This window comes from Salmo salar, chromosome 09, assembly GCF_965601325.2.
Source record: "Salmo salar chromosome 09, fSalSal1, whole genome shotgun sequence".
NCBI classification, from domain to species: domain Eukaryota; kingdom Metazoa; phylum Chordata; class Actinopteri; order Salmoniformes; family Salmonidae; genus Salmo; species Salmo salar.
In genome coordinates this window covers 153,081,064-153,105,336 of record NC_138299.1, presented here as the reverse complement: position 1 = coordinate 153,105,336, position 24,273 = coordinate 153,081,064, and the positions used below count along the sequence as shown (strand labels likewise).

The 24,273-nt window shown below is 45.9% G+C and overlaps 1 protein-coding gene across 1 annotated transcript in view; it reads left to right on the top strand.

Moving 5' to 3' along the window:
- LOC106613240 (Rho guanine nucleotide exchange factor (GEF) 17) overlaps positions 1-24,273 on the top strand; it is a 104,193-nt gene that overhangs the window by 46,869 nt on the left and 33,051 nt on the right. The window contains 1 exon segment of the mRNA XM_014215311.3: positions 22,840-22,917. Coding sequence (XP_014070786.3) covers positions 22,840-22,917 — 78 coding nt within the window.

Sequence of the window (24,273 nt, the reverse complement as noted above, 5' to 3'; positions counted from 1 at the left end):
GATGTCATACTCCTCCCTATTGTGATGTCAGATGCCATCATTATGATGTCAGACCCTCTCATTGTGATGTCAGATTAATAGAACGGAGACTGTGGGGGATAGAACAAGGATTCCATCATTATGATGTCAGACCCTCTCATTGTGATGTCAGATTAATAGAACGGAGACTGTGGCAGATAGAACAAGGATTCCATCATTATGATGTCAGACCCTCTCATTGTGATGTCAGATTAATAGAACGGAGACTGTGGCAGATAGAACAAGGATTCCATCATTTGCAGCCTTTCAGAAAACTGATCTAACTAAGTAGATATTTGTGTTCTAACAGGCACACGATGTCGTAATTAAAATCTGATTTGGCTGTTTTCGCTGCATAATATTTAGAAGTTATCCATTTCGGGTTTAGAGTTTTTTTTTTTGTTAAATGGTAACAGGGCTCCAATGAGTGGTTCTGGAACTGAGTTCTAAATCCTCGTAACCCGTGCTGAAATTAAATATTAGCCATATTACTGTGCAACGCAGACATTCTATTTTCTCCTGAGATTGCTAAACAGTTTCTATGTTGATGTAGTGTCCATCGGTTATGATCGTTTCAACCTCTGTGTTGAGAAGTTTGTGTTTTGACCATCAGTACCTGGTTTCAAAGAGCACCAAAAGCTACACTAACCATGAGCCTTAGCGTTTCTACCGCCACATAAACAGACCCTGGGTCTGTTCTAACGTGATCTCGTTTCTGCCCAAATGCGCGATAGCCTGGGGACGGGTTAGTTCTAATGAGACCAACAAGTTTAGTTTGTAGAGGTGACCGTGCTATCGAGTGTCATCATGTGTTCGCTAACAGATCTCATGGTTTTATTTTTGGGACGAGAAGAGACTCAACACAAAGAAGTTGCTCTGTTGGACTTGTTTTAGTTTTTTACCCATTTTAGTCGGATTTTATTTATTTTTATTTTATTTATTTTTTTACAAGGAAATAAACATTTGATTTGTTTTAAATGAACTTGTAAATTGGTGGCTGTTGGTGCAGGTTACACAAACTAGCTACCCACCTTGTTGAAAAATAACATTACATTAGAAGAGTCTAATAGTTCAATTACATATAACAACATAATGATCTAGACAGCTGCTGTCATGGCTTATATTCCTCGTTATTATTATGAATCTTGTTCTCTATAGGTCGTTATCAATAAAACGTCACAATATGGTGCAGAATGTTCAATTTGGCTGCTGTGGGGCAAGAAAGACCCCCAGCTCCGCTAAAACTATTGACAACGACGTGCCGTAATATCATCACCTCTTGAAGAGCATAGTCAGAACTACACATTTCTGATTATTCCATGCAAAACAATTGCACACATTGAGCTCTATCATCAGAGTTATACAGGAAGTTACTGCATGTATTTTGTGTGTCATCATGTTGAAGGGGATGATGTCAGCTAACTTCGCTAGGTAGGTCCACGTTGGTTCCAGGGAAAAGTACATTAGGTCTACTTACCACTATGTTTAGACAACTGTACAAAGTTTCTACCAGTGGCTTGTAAAGTAAAACATAATCAGCTAACAGTACAACGGAAATACACCCTTCTGCTGCTTGACAGGCAGAGCCCACAAAGGATGGGAAATAACCCTAAACCATTCCTACTTGTCTGGTATAGTTCACTTTTATTTAATACCACTTAAATATCCAATTAATGGTGGACAATACTGAGCGATCGTGAGGCTACCCTCGTGTATCTGAAATGACATGATCAACTGATGTTTACTGATCATAAAGCATGCAGTAACTTCCTGTATAACTTTGATGATAGAGATAAATGTGCGCAATTGTTTTGCATGGAATAATCAAACAGAATAGTTCTGACTATGCTCGTCAAGAAGTGATGATATTTCAACCAAATAGTTAACATTTATTAAACAATCCTGTGAAAACGGCACATAGTTGTCAATGGTTTTTACCAGAACTGAGGGTTTTCCTACCCGCCAGCAGGCAAAGCCAACACTTTTTCTCCCCAATTTCATGGTATCCAATTGTCTCATCGCAGCAACTCCCGTACGGACTCGGGAGAGTCAAAGGTCAAGAGCTGTGCGTCCTCCGACGCACAGTATTGTGTTTCTTGACACAATACCCACTTAACCCTGAAGCCAGCCGCACAAATGTGTCGGAGGAAACACTGTACACCTGGCGACCGTGTCAGCGTCCGGCCCGCCACAGGAGTCGCTAGAGCGCGATGAGACAAGGACATCCCTGTCGGCCAAACCCTCCCTAACACGGACGACACTGCGCCAATTGTGCGCCGCCCCATGGGTCTCCCGGTCGCGACAGAGCCTGGACTCGAACCCAGAATCTCTAGTGGCACAGATAGCACTGTGATGCAGTGCCTTAGACCACTGCGCCACTCGGGAGGCTCAAATCGAACACTGCACCTTATTGTGACGTTTTATTGATAACGACCTATAGAGCGAGCCAACATGGTGTTTTGGCCTAATGGTTTCCAAGGAAGGAATCCAGTGGTCACGTGACACATCACGTGACTTGCATCTGCTCTGTGATTGGACAATACAGAGTGCAATGCTGTATGGGATGAGTCATTTGTTCCCCATCTCTGGTATGTACACAGTCTTGTACTCTTTATTTATTTATTTATTTCATATATATTATTATTATTTTAAATCTTTTGAAATAATGGTTCACCCCTGAGATACTTTTGGTCATGTAGTGTATGTGGACACGTGCTCGTCGAACATCTCATTCCAAAACCATGGCATTAATATGGAGTTGGACCGCCCCTTTGCTGCCTCCACTCTTCTGGGAAGGCTTTCCACTAGATGTTGGAACATTGCTGCGGGGACTTGCTTCCATTCAGACACAAGAGCATTAGTGTTGCTCCCAGACGTTTCAACTTCACAATAACAGCACTTACAGTTGACCGGGGCAGCTCTATCCTATGATGGTGGCATGTTGAAAGTCACTGAGCTCTTCAGTAAGGCCATTTTACTGCCAATGTTTGTCTATGGAGATTGCATGGCTGTGTGCTTGATTTTATACACCTGTCAGCAACGAGTGTGTATGAAATAGCCGAATCCACTAATTTGAAGGGTTGTCCACATACTTTTGTATAGATAGTGTATTTGTATCTATTCAACATTTTGGAACCATGATAACCAGAATGTTGTAATTTGTACAAAAAAAATTGGAGTGTCATTCCGGGACCATAACTGCGGGAAGAGGAGCCATACTCCTGTTGGGATGAGCTGGTAGCATAGCTAGCCATATAGAAATCACTGGTGGTACTTGAAGTTGTTTTTAAATACACATAAACAGTAGCCTAAATGTAGACACATTTTGATGGCCGGCAATGAGGAAATTCTGGATCTATCCCCTACGGGGTGAGGTGTGCTTGGCATTTCCTATGTTTTGGTCAAACTTTTACCTGAAGTCAGACCCCCAGCAAGGCGCCTGGCTCTGTTCCAGCTCAGTGTCTCTCTCTCCACACTCTCATGCTTTCTCTCCCCTTTCTCTCTCTCGCACTCTCTCCATCGCCTCACTTTCTCTCTCGCTCTCTCTCCGTTGCTCTCTTTAACCCACCCACCCACTCTCTCACTCTTTTTCTCTCTCTCTATCCCCCTCTTTCTCTCATCCTCCTCCTCCTATCTCTGTCCCCCCCTCTCTCTCTCTCCCCCCTCTGTCTCTCTCTCCGCCCTCTCTCTATCTCTCCCCCTTCTGATTCAGAGGAGTTGGGTTAAATGCGGAAGACACCTTTCTCTTTGTCTACACCATAGAACACCAACCCTTCCTCTGAATTCACATAACTGCTGTGTAATTTGGGACTATCACTCTCTCCCTACCTCTCCTTCTTCCTCCTCCTCCTTCATAGGCTAACCTGGTCTGCCTGTCAGTGTCCTTTTACAAGTACAAAGAGGTCTGACGTCATGTCAGTGTGGGTAATACTTCTGCAAAAACGAGTGGCCAATGCCCGTGCTATTTCCATTATTTACAGAGAATATTTCTGTCTGGCAGAGAGAGTGAAGGAGGGAGCGAGACAAGAAGGGAGAGAGAGAGGGATTAGAGAGGGCAGGAGAGAAGGACAACAAGAGGAGAGAACGAGTGAAGACAGCAATAGAGTGGCTGTGTTTAGATACTGATTTATAAAGCTAACTTGTTAATGAGTATGAGTGGCACATGTGTATGTGTGCGTCTGGTCTCCCTCTCCCTTGTTTGTCTCATGGTGACCCCCCACAGTGCTAAAGAGATGGGAACCTTCTGTTTTCCTGGAACTATGAGCGTGGCAGCATAGTGCTCCCAGCCCCACACACACCTGGCTGACAGTCATGCTGCTCTAACTCATACAACACACTCTGTCCCCATCTCTCCATTCTCATACGCTCTCTCAACACACACACCTTTGTGTGTGTGTGTGGTGTGTGTGTGTGTGTGTGTGTGTGTGTGTGTGTGTGTGTGTGTGTGTGTGTGTGTGTGTTCTCAGGAGACGGTTTACACAATGTTCAAACACACATACACTGAATGTACAAAACATTAAGAACATCTGCTATTTATGCCTTGAGACAATTGAGACATGGATTGTGTATGTGTGTCATTCAGAGGGTGAATGGGCAAGACAAAATATTTAAGTGCCTTTGAACAGGGTATGGTAGTAGGTTCCAGGCACACCAGTTTGAGTCAAGAACTGCAACGCTTGTGGGTTTTTCACGCTCAACAGTTTCCCGTGTGTATCAAGAATGGTCCACCACCCAAAGGACATCCAGCCAACATGACACAACTGTGGGAAGCATTGGAGTCAACATGGACCAGCATCCCTGTGGAACGTCTTCAAACACCTTGTAGAGTCCATGTCCAACGAATTGAGGCTGTTCTGAGGGCAAAAGGGGCTGGCAACTCAATAGTAGGAAGGTGTTCTTAATGTTTTGTCCACTCAGTATCTGTTCATACACCTGGGTTTGTTGACAGGTGAGGCTACAATAGGCTTCAGATGCAACAGTGAGCGATCACACACACACGCACACGCGCACACAGCAGCCACAGGTGTTCCGTTGCTGCTCGGCAGATGTGTAACACAGCCTAAATTTATAAAGGTTCCAATAGTTACAGCAGCTTTAGGTTGGTCACTCCCACCTGGGACCTAGACCCAATAGGAAGCAGTGGTCTGGCTGTAGTCTCGGTTAACCCAGACCTGTCTGGGCCTGGACAGCTTCCTTCAGTCTCTAACTACTAACAGAGTGTAGGCAAGGCAGAGTAAGAGGGTAGGCCTTCACCCAAGCATGAAACCTCAGGTATATTTGAATTCACACTCACATCTTAGCAGGGTGGGGAGGAAACGTGATGTCTGACCACTGCACACCAGTAACCACTTTAATAGCCCTTTCGTAATTAGCCCAGTTTGAGAGAGAGTGTGTGTCTGTGCCTATTATGCGTGTGTGTGTGTGCGTGTGCGCGTGTGTGTGTGTGCGTGTGTGTGTGTGTCTGTGCCTATTATGCGTGTGTGTGTGTGCGCGTGTGTGTGTGTGTCTGTGCCCATGTTTAAATATTTAAACCATTAGAACCCAAGGTTAGTTCTTTTATTTGGTCGTATTAACAGTGGGGTTATGAGGCCGACAGCTTTTGTGTGGTTGAAGGTTTATTGCCGTTTTACTGCCACGTTCTCTTAACTGAGAGTCAGTGTAATTTAGACATTTATTTTACATGGGCAATGTGCAGGTTACTGCCAAAATAAAGGAAACACTTGAGTAAACAAGTGTATATTGAAAGCAGGTGCTTCCACACAGGTGTGGCTCCTGAGTTAATTAAGCAATTAACATCCCATCATGCTTAGGGTCATGTATAAAAATGCCCAGTTGTCCATTATTTTGTCTACCATGGCTAGAAGAAGAGATCACAGTGACGTTGTAAGAGGGGTCTCAAAGGGGAATAGGGGGTTTAAAGTGTGTGTGTGTCAGTCAGTCAGTCACCAGATCTCAACCCAATTGAACACTTACGGGAGATTCTGGAGCGGCGCCTGAGATAGTGTTTTCCATCAACAAAACGCCACATGATGGAAAAGACATGAAAGAATGTCACATCCCTCTAGAGAGTTCCAGACACTTGTAGAATCTATGCCAAGGTGCATTAAATGTTTATGTTGGTGTTTCCTTCATTTTTGCAGTTACCTGTAGATTTGTGTTTTAACTCAGACGAGACGTACCCTGGGTGACAGTTGATAAACAATTTCTCATTTATGCTTTAGATAGAAATGTCAAATATATGTCAACAATCCTTCCTCCAAAGGACCATTCTAAGATTACATTTAGTGAAAATCCCCCAAATCATGTTTTTTTTTGTTTGGTCACGGTTCCCAGACAGACAGACAGACAGACACAGATACCAGACATCATCTCTGATCCCTCACCTTGTTTTCAAAATAAACAGACACACACTCTTGTCTCTGGGATTCAACACTCTCCCTCTCTCCAAAACAAGCCCAATCAGAACATCAACTCCTCCAAAACAGCACCAGTGCTTAAGCTTTCATTGCATCTAAAGGGGGGCTATCAGAGCGGGTGTTGAGAGGAGATGAGGAGATAATTGAGTTGCTGATCTCTCTGATGTAGGTTTTGACTTTCCATGAGCGGGGCTTTTGAGGCAAAGCTTTTGTGTGTGTTGCATGTGCCTGTATGTGTTGCATGCGTATCCACGTCCATCCTTTTCCTGTCCAGAAATAGTCATTTGTGTGGTTGTAACTCAGAACCTTCTGTAGTTATGGCAACAGTGATGAAAGGTGCCCCATTTCCTGCCCCGGGTGAACTTTCACTAACCTTTACTGACCTTTCCTATTTGTCTCTCTGATCTCTCTCGTGTGTGTGTGTGTGTGTGTGTGTGTGTGTGTGTGTGTGTGTGTGTGTGTGTGTGTGTGTGGGGGGGGGGGGGGGGGGGGGGGCGCGCTCCCTTGGCCATCGACACGACAGTGTGTGTAATTGTATATGAAGAGTGTGTGTGTCCGTTCCTCATAGCAGAGAACTTGTGGATTTAGTGAATGTGTAAAAGCTGTAACAGCATGTGTGCTGAATTTGAACTCCGCAAACTTCTTACTTGCAGAATGTATTTTTCAGATGTATATCTCAGTCAAATACCCAGAGCTCTTTGCAGAATGTGTATATCTCAGTCAAATACCCAGAGCTCTTTGCAGAATGTGTATTTTTCAGATGTATATCTCAGTCAAATACCCAGAGCTCTTTGCAGAATGTGTATATCTCAGTCAAATACCCAGAGCTCTTTGCAGAATGTGTATTTTTCAGATGTATATCTCAGTCAAATAACAAGAGCTCTTTGCAGAATGTGTATTTTTCAGATGTATATCTCAGTCAAATACCCAGAGCTCTTTGCAGAATGTGTATATCTCAGTCAAATACCCAGAGCTCTTTGCAGAATGTGTATTTTTCAGATGTATATCTCAGTCAAATACCCAGAGCTCTTTGCAGAATGTGTATTTTTCAGATGTATATATCAGTCAAATACCCAGAGCTCTTTGCAGAATGTGTATATCTCAGTCAAATACCCAGAGCTCTTCGCAGAATGTGTATTTTTCAGATGTATATCTCAGTCAAATACCCAGAGGTCTTTGCAGAATGTGTATTTTTCAGATGTATATCTCAGTCAAATACCCAGAGCTCTTTGCAGAATGTGTATATCTCAGTCAAATACCCAGAGCTCTTTGCAGAATGTGTTTTTCTCAGATGTATATTTCAGTCAAATACCCAGAGCTCTTTGCAGATTGTATTTTTCTCAGATGCATATCTCAGTCAAATACCCAGAGCTCTTTGCAGATTGTATTTTTCTCAGATGCATATCTCAGTCAAATACCCAGAGCTCTTTGCAGAATGTGTTTTTCTCAGATGCATATCTCAGTCAAATACCCAGAGCTCTTTGCAGATTGTATTTTTCTCAGATGTATATCTCAGTCAAATACCCAGAGCTCTTTGCAGAATGTGTAGCCCATCACTTACAAGTCCTGAGAGAGAACCACAACCTTCCAGTTGTCATGGTGACCTTTAAGCATTACCTAGCGTTTCTGTCCTCTGTCTGAGCTCGACTAAAGCTGCCTGAGAAACTGGGGTAGATGGCTCTGTGATCATCTCGCAGAGTCTGGCTACTCTCATATCCTCTATCAATTACTCTGGGATGGATTAGTTGAGTCTGCCTGCGCTGGGCTGAGCGGTGAGCGTCTGCCCTGCCTGCGGTCTCTCATTATACACACACACTCAGGGGAAGGGCTGCATCTCATACTAAACTCACACAGAATCGCACACACGGCCACAGAGAGAGCTCAACATCACACACGTACGGCGCTACCTGCCTGAGCAGAGCTACAGGAAAACACACACTCACAGAAAACATTGGAGTGGACACGGAGAACTGTGGGTGTAGATGGGGATCATTCCTAAAGGACAGACTGACCACTGGACTTAAAGGATTTAAAGGGCATGTGGTCTTTTGGAGAGGAGGGGGACACAACCTGGAGAGAGGGGGTGTATTTTGGGATTTGAAACGGTGGAGGAGGGGCAGCGATTTTTCCCACTCTTCCGGAATGACCAGTGAGCATTTGGGCCAAGGGGAGTAGGGGAGGGAGGGGGCAATTTTTGGGTGAGCTGTTGTTTTGGGGGGGCGTATCGTGGGTGTGTGTATAGACACACAAGTCATCCGTTTCTGGGTGTGCAGGGGGTGTGTGTGATCGTGTGTCGATCCACACAGGCTATTCCGTATGCTGCAGATGGTTCGCACCCTCGCCCAGTTCTCTATAGCGCTGGACGAGATGCAAGAGAATGGAGAGAACACCAGCGAAGAAGGAAGACAAGAGAGAGAGGAGGGAGGAGGAGAGGAACTGATGGACAGGGATGCAGCTGATCGCCATGGGAACACTAATGGGAATGGAACTGGGAGTGCCAATGGAAATGGAACTGGGAACACGAACAGGAATGGAACTGGGAGCGCCAATGGAAATGTGGCAAACGGGAATGGTCTTGGAGCCGTGAGTCCTCAGAATCACGGCGAGGTAGATCAGTGTGTGTGTCTGAAGGGTATTCCCTGCCTACACTCATCCCTGTTCCATCCCTCTCTACTCTCCTCCCTCATGCACATTCTCTCACAGTCACACTCAGCCATTGGCAGAGACTAGAATAACAATATACCTGCAAAACAAGCTGCTCTTCCCCCCAGCCCTTCTCTCTCTCTCTCTCTCTCTCTCTCTCTCTCTCTCTCTCTCTCTCTCTCTCTCTCTCCCCCCTTCCTTTTCTCTAACCCTCTTTGTTTTCTTTATCTCCCTCCCTCTCTTTCTCTCCTCTCTTTCTCTCTAATGTGTAGATGTGAACTCCTATGTGATGAATAAATCATGTGAGAGCGGGAAAACGAGGGCAGGGATGGAGGGGGACTGAGAAGAGAGAGAGAGACTAGTGAAATCTTGGGCATGATCACAGCTTCCATCAAATTCTCTGTAGGTCTAGGAAATGATGCTACTTTCATGTCTCTTTCCTTCTCTTCCCCACTTCTCTCTCTCGCTCTCTTGCTCTCTCGCTCTTGCTCTCTCAAAATTGAATTCTTAAGGGCTTTATTAGCATGGGAAACATATGTTAACATTGCCAAAGCAAGTGAACTAGATAACAAACAAAAGTGAAATAAACAGAAAATATTACACTCACAAAAGTATGAAGACATTTCAAATGTCATATTATGTGCAAATAGTGAAAATACAAAAGGGATAATACATAAACATAAATATGGGATACAGCCTGGATTTGAACCAGGGACTGTAGTGACACCTCTTGCAATGAGATGCAGTGCCTTAGACCGCTGTGCCACTCGGGGCCCAAATCAACAAAGCATGAGAAGACTTTGCCTTTGTTTTGGTTTGTCAATTAGGGTGTGCATGGTGAATACGTGGTCTGTCGTACGGTAATTTGGTGTATGTCTGTATTGTTTTAGTGATTCACCATAGTGAAGGCGTAGGCTCAGGTTTTCTGGGTCTCCATGTTTTTGGTTGGAAAAGGTTTCTCAATTTCTTTGTTTGGTTTTGCATTCCTCATCAAACCATTTGTCATTGTTGTTCATTTTCTTCGGGTTTCTGTTTGAGATGTTTAGATTTGATAGGGAAGCTGAGAGGTCAAATACACTGTTTAGACTTTCTACTGCCAAGTTTACACCTTCACTATTACAGTGGAACATTTTGTCCAGGAAGTTGTCTAAAAGGGATTGAATTTGTTGTTGTCTAATAGTTTTTTGGTAGGTTTCTACACTACATTCCTTCCATCTATAGCATTTCTTAATATTACTCAGTTCCTTTGGCTTTGTTGTCTCATGATTGAGTATTGCTCTGTTCAAGTAGAGTGTGATTTTGCTGTGATCTGATAGGGGTGTCAGTGGGCTGACTGAACGCTCTGAGAGACTCTGGGTTGAGGTCAGTGATAAAGTAGTCTACTGTACTACTGCCAAGAGATGAGCTATAGGTGTACCTACCGTGGGAGTCCCTTTGAAGCCTACCATTGACTATGTACATACTAAGCGTGGGACAGACCTGCAGGAGTTGTGACCATTTTTGTTGGTTATGTTGTCGTAGTTGGGTCTAAGGGGGCATATGGGGGAGGGAATGCTGTCACCTCCAGGTAGGTGTTTGTCCCCCTGTGATCTGAGGGTCTCAGGTTCTTGTCCAGTTCTGGAATTTAGGTCGCCACAGACATGTCCCTGGGCCTGGAAATGATAGCTTCTCCATCCTGGAGGGGAAAATCAATCTTCATTAAAGTGGGGGGATTCTAGTGGGGGGATATAAACTCAGCAAAAAAAGAAACGTCCCTTTTTCAGGACCATGTCCAAATAACTTCACAGATCTTCATTGTAAAGGGTTTATACACTGTTTCCATGCTTGTTCAATGAACCATAAACAATTAATGAACATGCACTTGTGGAACGGTCATTAAGACACTAACAGCTTACAGACGGTAGGCAATTATGGTCACAGTTATGAAAACTTAGAACACTAAAGAGGCCTTTCTACTGACTCTGAAAAACACCAAAAGAAAGATGCCCAGGGTCCCTGCTCATCTGCATGAACGTGCCTTAGGCATGCCGCAAGGAGGCATGAGGACTGCAGATGTGTCCAGGGCAATAAATTGCAATGTCCGTACTGTGAGACGCCTAAGACAGCGCTACAGGGAGACAGGACGGACAGCTGATCGTCCTCGCAGTGGCAGACCACGTGCAACAACACCTGCACAGGATCGGTACCTCCAAACATCACACCTGCGGGACAGGTACAGGATGGCAACAACAACTGCCAGAGTTACACCAGGAACGCACAATCCCTCCATCACTGCTCAGACTGTCTGCAATAGGCTGAGTGAGGCTGGACTGAGGGCTTTAAGTCCTGTTGTAAGGCAGGTCCTCACCAGACATCACCGGCAACAACGTCGCCTATGGGCACAAACCCACCGTCGCTGGACCAGACAGGACTGGCAAAAAGTGCTCTTCACTGACAAGTCGCGGTTTTGTCTCACCAGGGGTGATGGTCGGATTCACGTTTATCATCGAAGGAATGAGTGTTACACCGAGGCCTGTACTCTGGAGCGGGATCGATTTGGAGGTGGAGGGTCCGTCATGGTCTGGGGCGATGTGTCACAGCATCATCGGACTGCGCTTGTTGTCATTGCAGGCAATCTCAACGCTGTGCGTTACAGGGAAGACATCCTCCTCCCTCATGTGGTACCCTTTCTGCAGGCTCATCCTGACATGACCCTCCAGCATGACAATGCCACCAGCCATACTGCTCGTTCTGTATGTGATTTCCAGCAAGACAAGAATGTCAGTGTGCTGCCATGGCCAGCGAAGAGCCAGGATCTCAATCCCATTGAGCACGTCTGGGACCTGTTGGATCGGAGGGTGAGGGCTAGGGCCATTCCCCCCAGGAATGTCCGGGAACTTGCAGGTGCCTTGGTGGAAGAGTTGGGTAACAACATCAGGTGCAACATCAGGTACATCATCAGGTTTAACATCAGGTACATCATCAGGTACATAATCAGGTACATAATCAGGTTTAACATCAGGTACATCATCAGGTACATCATCAGGTGCAACATCAGGTACATCATCAGGTACATCATCAGGTACATCATCAGGTACATCATCAGGTACATAATCCGGTGCAACATCAGGTACATCATCAGGTGCAACAACAGGTACATCTGTACTTAATGCAGCTGGTGGCCACACCAGATACTGACTGTTACTTTTGATGTTGACCCCCCCTTGTTCAGGGACACATTATTCCATTTCTGTTAGTCACATGTTTGTGGAACTTGTTCAGTTTATGTCTTAGTTGTTGAATCTTATGTTCATACAAATATTTACACATGTTAAGTTTGCTGAAGATAAACACAGTAAACAGTGAGAGGACGTTTTATTTTTTGGGCTGAGTTTAGGTAACGCACAGGAGGACATTTTTTCTCTGTTAAGATCATTTGAATTTCTAGCCAAATGTAAAATGTTCCTCTCTGTCTGTCTCTCTCTCACTCTCTCGCTTTCTCTGCAGGGTCATATCTCTGTAATGGAATTAGAGCTGAGTGAATTATACGATTAATCCCATCACCTACTTAACACCTCTCCCAAACCCAGCATACCCTCCCCTGTCTGGCTGGCTGGCTGGCTGTCTGGCTGTCTGGCTGTCTGGCTGGCTGTCTGGCTGTCTGGCTGGCTGTCTGGCTGGCTGTGGTGTGTATGTGTCTCTGAATAGTCATCACCAAATGTAACTTCTCTCTCATGCCTCCATGAACCAAGCAACATGTGTGTCCCTCTCCTTTTTTCCATAGAACAGGTGATAGGGCTGGGCGATATGGCTAAAATCTCATATCCCGATATAGGTCATTTCATATCCCGATAACGATACATATCACGATATAGCACATTTTATGTAAATTCAATGAATAAATAGTTTATATAAAATTACCACATGTAAAGGCCTATTTCTTATTACATTTTGAATTATACTCAAAAAATAAAAAGGTACATACTCATATTTGATTATTTTATTTAGAACCTGTGCAAATGTTCAGTTAAGCACGTAACAAAATATAAAATATGAATGTGTAAAATCTGAAAAGGTAATTAGAAAACACTTCAACTATAATTGCAAACAAAATAAATATTGGCCTAAAATGTATTTATTTATTTGGGGGCTTGCCTGTTTTGCATGTTATTTTTGCATTAATACGTGTCACATATCAGTTTGTATTTGGTACCTTGGGTCGAGTGTCAGCACCAACTCACGAAACCCCCGTTTCTCGGCTGTGTAAATCGGGGCCATGTCTTTGCAGATGTAAGTTGTAACAGCAGCTGTTATCTCCTTCCATCGTCTGAGTCGGGGGTTTGTTTTGAGCACTCGACTGTACTTCTTTGGGTCTCATCCGTAGACTGTCTCCGTACTGTTTCACATGATTCTTGTGTAGGTGGTGAAAGAGGGTAGTGGTGTTTGAGCCTGTTGTCGGGACCGGCCTGCGGCATATTTTGCGCTTTTCTGGTCCGTGTCAGACTTTTCGTACCCAAACCACGTCCATGTGACCGAAGTAGCCTCTCTTTTAGGTACGAGCTCCGTGTCTCTGTGCTCTGTGTCACATTGCAAATTTCCTTCCACACACGCAAAGCGTCGTCCAATTGAGAGGCTCAGTGAGGATACAGAGGGAGGGAAAGACGGAAGGGAATGGCAGACAGCTCATCATACTGTGTTTAGCCTGCTGTCACCAGTATCGCCATAGCTACCATACCTAGGTCTGTCACCATACCAGTATCGCCATAGCTACCATACCTAGGTCTGTCACCATACCAGTATCGCCATAGCTACCATACCTAGGTCTGTCACCATACCAGTATCGCCATAGCTACCATACCTAGGTCTGTCACCATACCAGTATCGCCATAGCTACCATACCTTGGGCTGTCACCATACCAGTATTGCCATAGCTACCATACCAGTATCGCCATAGCTACCATACCTAGGGCTGTCACCATACCAGTATTGCCATAGCTACCATACCAGTATCGCCATAGCTACCATACCTAGGGCTGTCACCATACCAGTATCACCATAGCTACCATACCTAGGGCTGTCACCATACCAGTATCGCCATAGCTATCATACCTAGGGATTTCACCATAGCAGTATCGCCATAGCTACCATACCTAGGGCTGTCACCATACCAGTATCGCCATAGCTACCATACCAGTATCGCCATAGCTACCATACCTAGGGCTGTCACCATACCAGTATTGCCATAGCTACCATACCAGTATCGCCATAGCTACCATACCTAGGGCTGTCACCATACCAGTATCACCATAGCTACCATACCTAGGGCTGTCACCATACCAGTATCGCCATAGCTATCATACCTAGGGATTTCACCATACCAGTATCGCCATAGCTACCATACCTAGGGCTGTCACCATACCTGTCACCATACCAGTATCGCCATAGCTATCATACCTAGGGCTGTCACCATACCAGTATCGCCATAGCTACCATACCTAGGGCTGTCACCATACCAGTATCGCCATAGCTATCATACCTAGGGCTTTCACCATACCAGTATCGCCATAGCTACCATACCTAGGGCTTTCACCATACCAGTATCGCCATAGCTACCATACCAGTATCGCAATAGCTACCATACCTAGGGCTGTCACCATACCAGTATCGCCATAGCTACCATACCTAGGGCTGTCACCATACCAGTATCGCCATAGCTATCATACCTAGGGCTGTCACCATACCAGTATCGCCATAGCTACCATACCTAGGGCTGTCACCATACCAGTATCGCCATAGCTATCATACCTAGGGCTTTCACCATACCAGTATCACCATAGCTACCATACCTAGGGCTTTCACCATACCAGTATCGCCATAGCTACCATACCAGTATCGCAATAGCTACCATACCTAGGGCTGTCACCATACCAGTATCGCCATAGCTACCATAACTAGGGCTGTCACCATACCAGTATCGCCATAGCTATCATACCTAGGGCTGTCACCATACCAGTATCGCCATAGCTACCATACCTAGGGCTGTCACCATACCAGTATCGCCATAGCTATCATACCTAGGGCTTTCACCATACCAGTATCGCCATAGCTACCATACCTAGGGCTTTCACCATACCAGTATCGCCATAGCTACCATACCAGTATCGCCATAGCTACCATACCTAGGGCTTTCACCATACCAGTATCGCCATAGCTACCATACCAGTATCGCCATAGCTACCATACCTAGGGCTGTCACCATACCAGTATCGCCATAGCTACCATACCAGTATCGCCATAGCTACCATACCTAGGGCTGTCACCATACCAGTATCGCCATAGCTACCATACCTAGGGCTTTCACCATACCAGTATCGCCATAGCTACCATACCAGTATCGCCATAGCTACCATACCTAGGGCTGTCACCATACCAGTATCGCCATAGCTACCATACCTAGGGCTGTCACCATACCAGTATCGCCATAGCTACCATACCTAGGGCTGTCACCATACCAGTATCGCCATAGCTACCATACCTAGGGCTGTCACTATACCAGTATCGCCATAGCTACCATACCTAGGGCTGTCACCATACCAGTATCGCCATAGCTACCATACCTAGGGCTGTCACCATACCAGTATCGCCATAGCTACCATACCTAGGGCTGTCACCATACCAGTATCGCCATAGCTACCATACCTAGGGCTTTCACCATACCAGTATCGCCATAGCTGCCATACCTAGGGCTGTCACTATACCAGTATCGCCATAGCTATCATACCTAGGGCTGTCACCATACCAGTATCGCCATAGCTACCATACCTAGGGCTGTCACCATACCAGTATCGCCATAGCTACCATACCTAGGGCTGTCACCATACCAGTATCGCCATAGCTACCATACCTAGGGCTGTCACCATACCAGTATCGCCATAGCTACCATACCTAGGGCTGTCACCATACCAGTATCGCCATAGCTACCATACCTAGGGCTGTCACCATACCAGTATCGCCATAGCTACCATACCTAGGGCTGTCACCATACCAGTATCGCCATAGCTACCATACCTAGGGCTGTCACCATACCAGTATCGCCATAGCTACCATACCTAGGGCTTTCACCATACCAGTATCGCCATAGCTGCCATACCTAGGGCTGTCACTATACCAGTATCGCCATAGCTATCATACCTAGGGCTGTCACCATACCAGTATCGCCATAGCTACCATACCTAGGGCTGTCACTATACCAGTATCGCCATAGCTACCATACCTAGGGCTGTCACCATACCAGTATCGCCATAGCTACCATACCTAGGGCTGTCACCATACCAGTATCGCCATAGCTGCCATACCTAGGGCTTTCACCATACCAGTATCGCCATAGCTGCCATACCTAGGGCTGTCACTATACCAGTATCGCCATAGCTATCATACCTAGGGCTGTCACCATACCAATATCGCCATAGCTACCATACCTAGGGCTGTCACCATACCAGTATCGCCATAGCTACCATACCTAGGGCTGTCACCATACCAGTATCGCCATAGCTACCATACCTAGGGCTGTCACCATACCAGTATCGCCATAGCTACCATACCTAGGGCTGTCACCATACCAGTATCGCCATAGCTACCATACCTAGGGCTGTCACCATACCAGTATCGCCATAGCTACCATACCTAGGGCTGTCACCATACCAGTATCGCCATAGCTACCATACCTAGGGCTTTCACCATACCAGTATCGCCATAGCTACCATACCTAGGGCTGTCACCATACCAGTATCGCCATAGCTACCATACCTAGGGCTGTCACCATACCAGTATCGCCATAGCTACCATACCTAGGGCTGTCACCATACCAGTATCGCCATAGCTACCATACCTAGGGCTGTCACCATACCAGTATCGCCATAGCTACCATACCTAGGGCTTTCACCATACCAGTATCGCCATAGCTACCATACCTAGGGCTTTCACCATACCAGTATCGCCATAGCTGCCATACCTAGGGCTGTCACTATACCAGTATCGCCATAGCTATCATACCTAGGGCTGTCACCATACCAATATCGCCATAGCTACCATACCTAGGGCTGTCACCATACCAGTATCGCCATAGCTACCATACCTAGGGCTGTCACCATACCAGTATCGCCATAGCTACCATACCTAGGGCTGTCACCATACCAGTATCGCCATAGCTACCATACCTAGGGCTGTCACCATACCAGTATCGCCATAGCTACCATACCTAGGGCTGTCACCATACCAGTATCGCCATAGCTACCATACCTAGGGCTGTCACCATACCAGTATCGCCATAGCTACCATACCTAGGGCTTTCACCATACCAGTATCGCCATAGCTACCATACCTAGGGCTGTCACCATACCAGTATCGCCATAGCTACCATACCTAGGGCTGTCACCATACCAGTATCGCCATAGCTACCATACCTAGGGCTGTCACCATACCAGTATCGCCATAGCTGCCATACCTAGGGCTTTCACCATACCAGTATCGCCATAGCTACCATACCTAGGGCTGTCACCATACCAGTATCGCCATAGCTACCATACCTAGGGCTGTCACCATACCAGTATCGCCATAGCTACCATACCTAGGGCTTTCACCATACCAGTATCGCCATAGCTACCATACCTAGGGCTGTCACCATACCAGTATCGCCATAGCTACCATACCTAGGGCTTTCACCATACCAGTATCGCCATAGCTACCATACCTAGGGCTGTCACCATACCAGTATCGCCATAGCTACCATACCTAGGGCTGTCACCATACCAGTATCGCCATAGCTACCATACCTAGGGCTGTCACCATACCAGTATCGCCATAGCTATCATACCTAGGGCTGTCACCATACCAGTATGAAGACCGGAGAGGGGATGAATGGTGCGAGATGGATTGAGAGCGATGGATGGATGGAGAGAGAGGGAGGGATGGGTGGATGGATGGAAACTGGAGAGGGGATGGAGAGAGAGAGATGGATGGATGGAGACTGGAGAGGGGATGGAGAGAGAGAGAGATGGATGGATGGATGGAGACTGGAGAGGGGATGGAAAGAGAGAGATGGATGGATGGAGACTGGAGAGGGGATGGAGAGAGAGAGATGGATGGATGGAGACTGGAGAGGGGATGGAGAGAGAGAGATGGATGGATGGAGACTGGAGAGGGGATGGAGAGAGAGAGATGGATGGATGGAGACTGGAGAGGGGATGGAGAGAGAGAGATGGATGGATGGAGACTGGAGAGGGGATGGAGAGAGAGAGAGATGGATGGATGGAGACTGGAGAGGGGATGGAGAGAGAGAGAGATGGATGGATGGATGGAGACTGGAGAGGGGATGGAAAGAGAGAGATGGATGGATGGAGACTGGAGAGGGGATGGAGAGAGAGAGATGGATGGAGACTGGAGAGGGGATGGATTTGGTTTCACTTGGCGTGGGAAGTAGAAGGGTAATGCTGCTGTTGCTAGAGAGAGTGGTTGTTAGGGACTACTGTCGCCAGGGAGAGAAGTGATGACGGCAGAGGGGAGAGGATTTCTCTCTTTTTCTATGTCATTTCTCCTTCTCTAATTTATTTTTTCAGTCGGTCTCATTTCTGCTCTCTACTCCTTTCCCTATTTCTCTCCCTCTCTCTCAGGTGCTAGGCAACCAGCCTGGAACATTCCAGATGAGACACCTGTTCTCTAGTTTGTGAAGCATTAGGAGAGTAGATCTAATTGGTTAACACTGAGAAGGGAGGTGGCTCAGGTTGATTGACAGGTGTGGGCTGCTGTGGGACAGATCTGTCGTGACTGGACTTAGTTTACGTGTGTGTGGTAATGGTAAAATTTGGTAAACGTTCTGAGCAGTGAGTTGAGCGGTCGAAGTTCAGTAGAGGCCTGCTCTGACATGACACACATACAATCCGCTTTCCCCTCTGAGAATTATAATAACAGACAGGCTAAAGCTTCTGAGCCAATCAAAGCCATCAGAAGGAGCAGGGCTTCAAAACAATCCTAGTCTCACAGGCTAAACCCCTGCCTTTGAACTAAAGGCCAGCAGCCATATTGGGTTGTTATTATATTATGTGTGTGTGTGTGTGTGTGTGTGTGTGTGTGTGTGTGTGTGTGTGTGTGTGTGTGTGTGTGTGTGTGTGTGTGTGTGTGTGTGTGTGTGTGTGTGTGTGTGTGTGTGTGTGTGTGAGCACATGTCCTGGTAACATGGAGAGGTCAATGAATAATCATCACATCCACCTTGTACTCTCCATCTTGCCTTTATCTGCTGTGGCTGTTCATTGAAACAATAACAAAGTGGACCACCCCCCTCCTCTGTTTTGGTAAAAGCTGAAGGATGGGCCTGCAGAAATGTAACTACTCTCAAATTCATAAACAGAGCTGTGGATGCAAGGACTGACCATCCATGATATCAAAATTATATCTTTAACCATGTTTTAAGGCTATATAGTGTTTGTTTACATTTACTTTGTTTACAAACATTACATTTACATTTACATTTAAGTCATTTAGCAGATGCTCTTATCCAGAGCGACTTACAAACATTGGAGTAAAACAAGCTTATTTTAGGTTGTGATTAGGTGTGACAGGTGAGCTAAACTCATGAGGCATTTCTACGTTACGTTGAACAAAAAAATAAATGTAACATGCGACAATTTGACTGAGTTACAGTTCATATATGGAAATCAGTCAATTGAAATCACTTCATGAGGCCCTATTAATCTATGGATTTCACGACTGGGCAGGGGTGTAGCCATGGGTGGGCCTGGGAGGGCATATGCCCACCCACTTGGGAGCCAGGCACACCATTGGGGAGCCAGCCCAAACAGTCAGAATATGTTTTTCCTCACAGAAGTGCTTTATTACAGACAGAAATACTCCTTCGTTTCATCAGCTGTCAAGGTGGCTGGTCTGACGATTCCGCAGGTGAAGATGCAGGATGTGGAGGTCCTGGGCTGGCGTGGTTACACGTGGTTTGCGGTTGTGAGGCCAGTTGGACGTACTGCCAAATTCTCTAAAACGACATTGGATGCGGCTTATGGTAGAGAAATTAACTTTCAATTACTTGGCAACAGCTCTGGTGGACATTCATGCAGTCAGCATGCCAATTGCACGCTCCCTCAACTTGAGACATCAGTGGCATTGTGTTGTGTGACAAAACTGCACATTTTAGAGTGGCCTTTTATTGTCCTCAGTACAAGGTGCACCTGTGTAATGATCATGCTGTTTAATCAGCTTCTAGATATGCCACACCTGTCAGGTGGATGGATTGTTTTGGCAAAGGAGAAATGCTCACTAACATGGATGTAAATACAACATTTGAGAGAAATAAGCTTATTGTGCGAATGGAACATTTCTGCAATTTTATATTTCAGCTCATGAAACATAGAAACACTTTACATGTTGGGTTTATATTTTGTTCACTATAGTTTTTTCAAGAGTCAATGTGTGTATATGTCATTAATTTATAAGTCACAACATGGCTGTAGCAACGAAGGATTCTACCTTTAAACTCTGCAATCCCATTACCAAAATGAAACCAACTATCTGGTCATTATTCCACCACGGTCGTGTGTGTGTGTGTGTGTGTGTGTGTGTGTGTGTGTGTGTGTGTGTGTGTGTGTGTGTGTGTGTGTGTGTGTGTGTGTGTGTGTGTGTGTGTGTGTGTGTGTGTGTGTGTGTGTGTGTGTGTGTGTGTGTGATCCAATCAAGGCAGCTGGAACCTGAAAGAACATTGTTCATTGTTTCAGGAAGACCTGTCTTGTTTTACCACACACACACACAACCTCTTCACACATAGTCTCACTAAGCTTTTAGACTGCAGGGAGTTCCCTCACCCTCCTGTAACGTTCCTAATCTCTTTGCCATACTGGAAGAGACAGGGTCAAAGGTGACTCTGTCTGAGGTAGACCCTCACAATCCAAATGAATATGACAAAACTGATTTCATTTCGACATATATCAAGCTGAAAGCCTGTGTGCCATGATATCCTAATGGACTGAACTCACCAGCTGTCCCCTGGACAACATGCCAAGTGTGTTATGTTTCTTTACAGTGTGTTTACTTTTGTCTTCTGCAAACGGAAGTCTTGCTGAGCTCTTCTCAGGTCTCTGTCTAGTGTCTCTAGCTCTCTCTCTCTCTCTCTCTCCTTTCTCGCTCTCTCTCCCCTCTCAAATCAAATCAAAGTTTGTTGGTTACATAAACAGTTTTGCAGACGTTATCGCAGGTGCAGTGAAATGCAACAATATCTAGCAAAGCCATCTCTCTCCCGCTCTCCCTCTCCGTCACTCTCCCCCTCTCTCTCTCTCTCTCTCTCTCTCTCTCTCACACACAGTAAATCACTTGCTACTTTGCAGTGACAGGGCACTGTCACCCTCCTTGGACTAGGGACACATGGATGTTCCCCTGCTGAGCCTTGTGGGAGATCCAGATGCCCAGGTCTAAATGTGGGATGTTAATGTGTGGTTATTATTAAGTCACGGTGGGTAGGCAGGAGGCACGGAGCAGGAAAACATGGAAGTTCTCTTGAAGAGGAAGTTGTGTGTCAGCCTCCAGCTGTCTGGTATTTAGGGTAATGTTTACTAGTGTTGAGGGAGTCTGGGTTCTCTGTTGCACTGGTTAATAATAGATTTATAGATTTTATTAGGATCCCCATTAACCAATGGCGACAGCTAGTCTTCCTGGGGTCTGACAAATAACAACACAACCTGGGCCTGAACCCATAAAGAGAAAACAGAGGCCAGTTGGCCAGGAAACCCCCCGATCGGAAAAACCCTTCAGAGGAACCAGATCTGTCTGGCTGGGTGGAGGTGGAGGTGGAGGGGAGTTTGATTAGAATAGTTGTTGAGTCATGTCTGTTCTAGTGTGTTCTGGGATCATTGACTTAGTCGTGTTTTGTTCTGGGGAAACTAATGTCTTCTCCTCCTATAATAACAGAATCAGCGGAGGCAGTCTGGACCCTATGGCTTGGTTCTGATCCTGTGTCTTTGTGTGTTAGTGAACCCTATGACAGAACAGTGGTCTGCGGGTTAGACAGTTCTCTGCCTGCCTCAGAGGAAGCTCTAGTGATTAGTGACTAGCATTACCATCAGAACAGAACACTAAGGAACTCTAGAGAGGCAGCAGAAACCCTGGTAACTGTTGCCGCGGGGAGGCTAAGATGGAGGATGCTGCTGGTTGGCATGGCAACTGTGTGTGTGTGTGTGTGTGTGTGTGTGTGGGGGGGAGACAGACTGAGAGTTTGTCTCGTTAGCCACCTGGGGCTGGCTGGGTTGGCCTGACTCACCCCGTCTTGCTCCTCTCACTCTCTGTCTCGATCTTTCGCTCAGATTCAGATAAGCTTTAGTAGTGTGACTGACAAAGCCACTGTTGCTAAAGCGACGTGAGATAATGACCTCTCTGTCTCAATTCAAGAAGCTTTATTGGCATGGGAAACCGATGTTAACATTGCCAAAGCAAGTGAAGTAGAGCAAGTCTCTACTTTGCCAAAGCAAATCTCTCTCTCTCTCTCTCTCTCTCTCTCTCTCTCTCTCTCTCTCTCTCTCTCTCTCTCTCTCTCTCTCTCTCTCTCTTGTCGACAAGACTTAATGCATTTCATTCAGTGATTCTTTCATTGATGGACTAACTTCTCTGAACCATCTTCCCACTGTCTCTGTTAGTCCAACCAAACCATGTAAACAGAAAACCCATATTTTTATGGCAGTCGAACCAAATTGTGTGTGTTATGCAGTAGCACTCATAGTGTTGTCTCCCCCTGCAGGATATGAGAAGACATGTCATGATGACCCTCCTGGACACTGAGCAGTCTTATGTGGAGTCGCTCCGGACACTGATACAGGTAATACCACACACACACACACACACACACACACACACACACACACACACACACACACACACACACACAGGAACCACCAGTGCTAACAGATGGTTGAAGTTGCAATGTCTTAATGTTAAATGAATCCTCACCTCTTAGCCACATATCTCACCTGCCTCATTCAGACAGGCTCAACCACACCCAGACCCCACCCACCCTCACTCCTCAACCCTACTCTGGTCTTTGATGATACAGTTCTTTATGGAAGAGATGTTCAACCTCTCTGGTCTTTGATGATACAGTTCTTTATGGAAGAGATGTTCAACCTCTCTGGTCTTTGATGATACAGTTCTTTATGGAAGAGATGTTCAACCTCTCTGGTCTTTGATGATACTGTTCTTTATGGAAGAGATGTTCAACCTCTCTGGTCTTTGATGATACAGTTCTTTATGGAAGAGATGTTCAACCTCTCTGGTCTTTGATGATACAGTTCTTTATGGAAGAGATGTTCAACCTCTCTGGTCTTTGATGATACAGTTCTTTATGGAAGAGATGTTCAACCTCTCTGGTCTTTGATGATACAGTTCTTTATGGAAGAGATGTTCAACCTTTCATTCAGACAGTAGAAGCTGATAGAGAAATGCTTCTTTATTGTTCAGTCCTACACGTGTCATTATTACAGCCTTTAACAAGCTACTGTTACATAATATATTGTGTGGGCATGTGGGAGGATTCTGCCTGTACCGTGCGTGCGTGCGTGCGTGCGTGGGTGTGCACAACAAGGAGGGAAACATATCCAGTGAGGGGAAGGAGAGAATGAGGACCGAGGGAGAAGGGCTGGCCTCTGTGTTTTCTAACTCACTGTCACTGATCACTACAGAGGTGGCCGCGGCAGCGTTCCTATAGCAACACGGGGAAGCGGTTAGAACATTTAATGCAGTGAAACTGCCACTCCACAGAAGCTCCAAAATGGAGTATGTAATAAAATAGATCTGATTGGCTGTTACAACCACATGGTTCCATTAACTGTGGGTCTTATAAGCCACCTGGTAAGCCACCTGGTAAGCCACCTGGTAAGCCACCTGGTAAGCCACCTGGTAAGCCACCTGGTAAGCCACCTGTAGCTGAGAGAGAATTTGATTTTGAAGTAAAGAGAGAGGGGGGAAAGTAGAGAAAGTGTCTGTTGAAGGGGGAGGTAGAAGGAAGGTGTGTGTGTGTGTGTGTGTGTGTGTGTGTGTGTGTGTGTGTGTGTGTGTGTGTGTGTGTGTGTGTGTGTGTGTGTGTGTGTGTGTGTGTGTGTGTGTGTGTGTGTGGAGAGAGAGAGGAAGAGGCCAGTTGAGAGAGGGGGAAGAGAGGCTTGTAAGAGGGAGAGGAGAG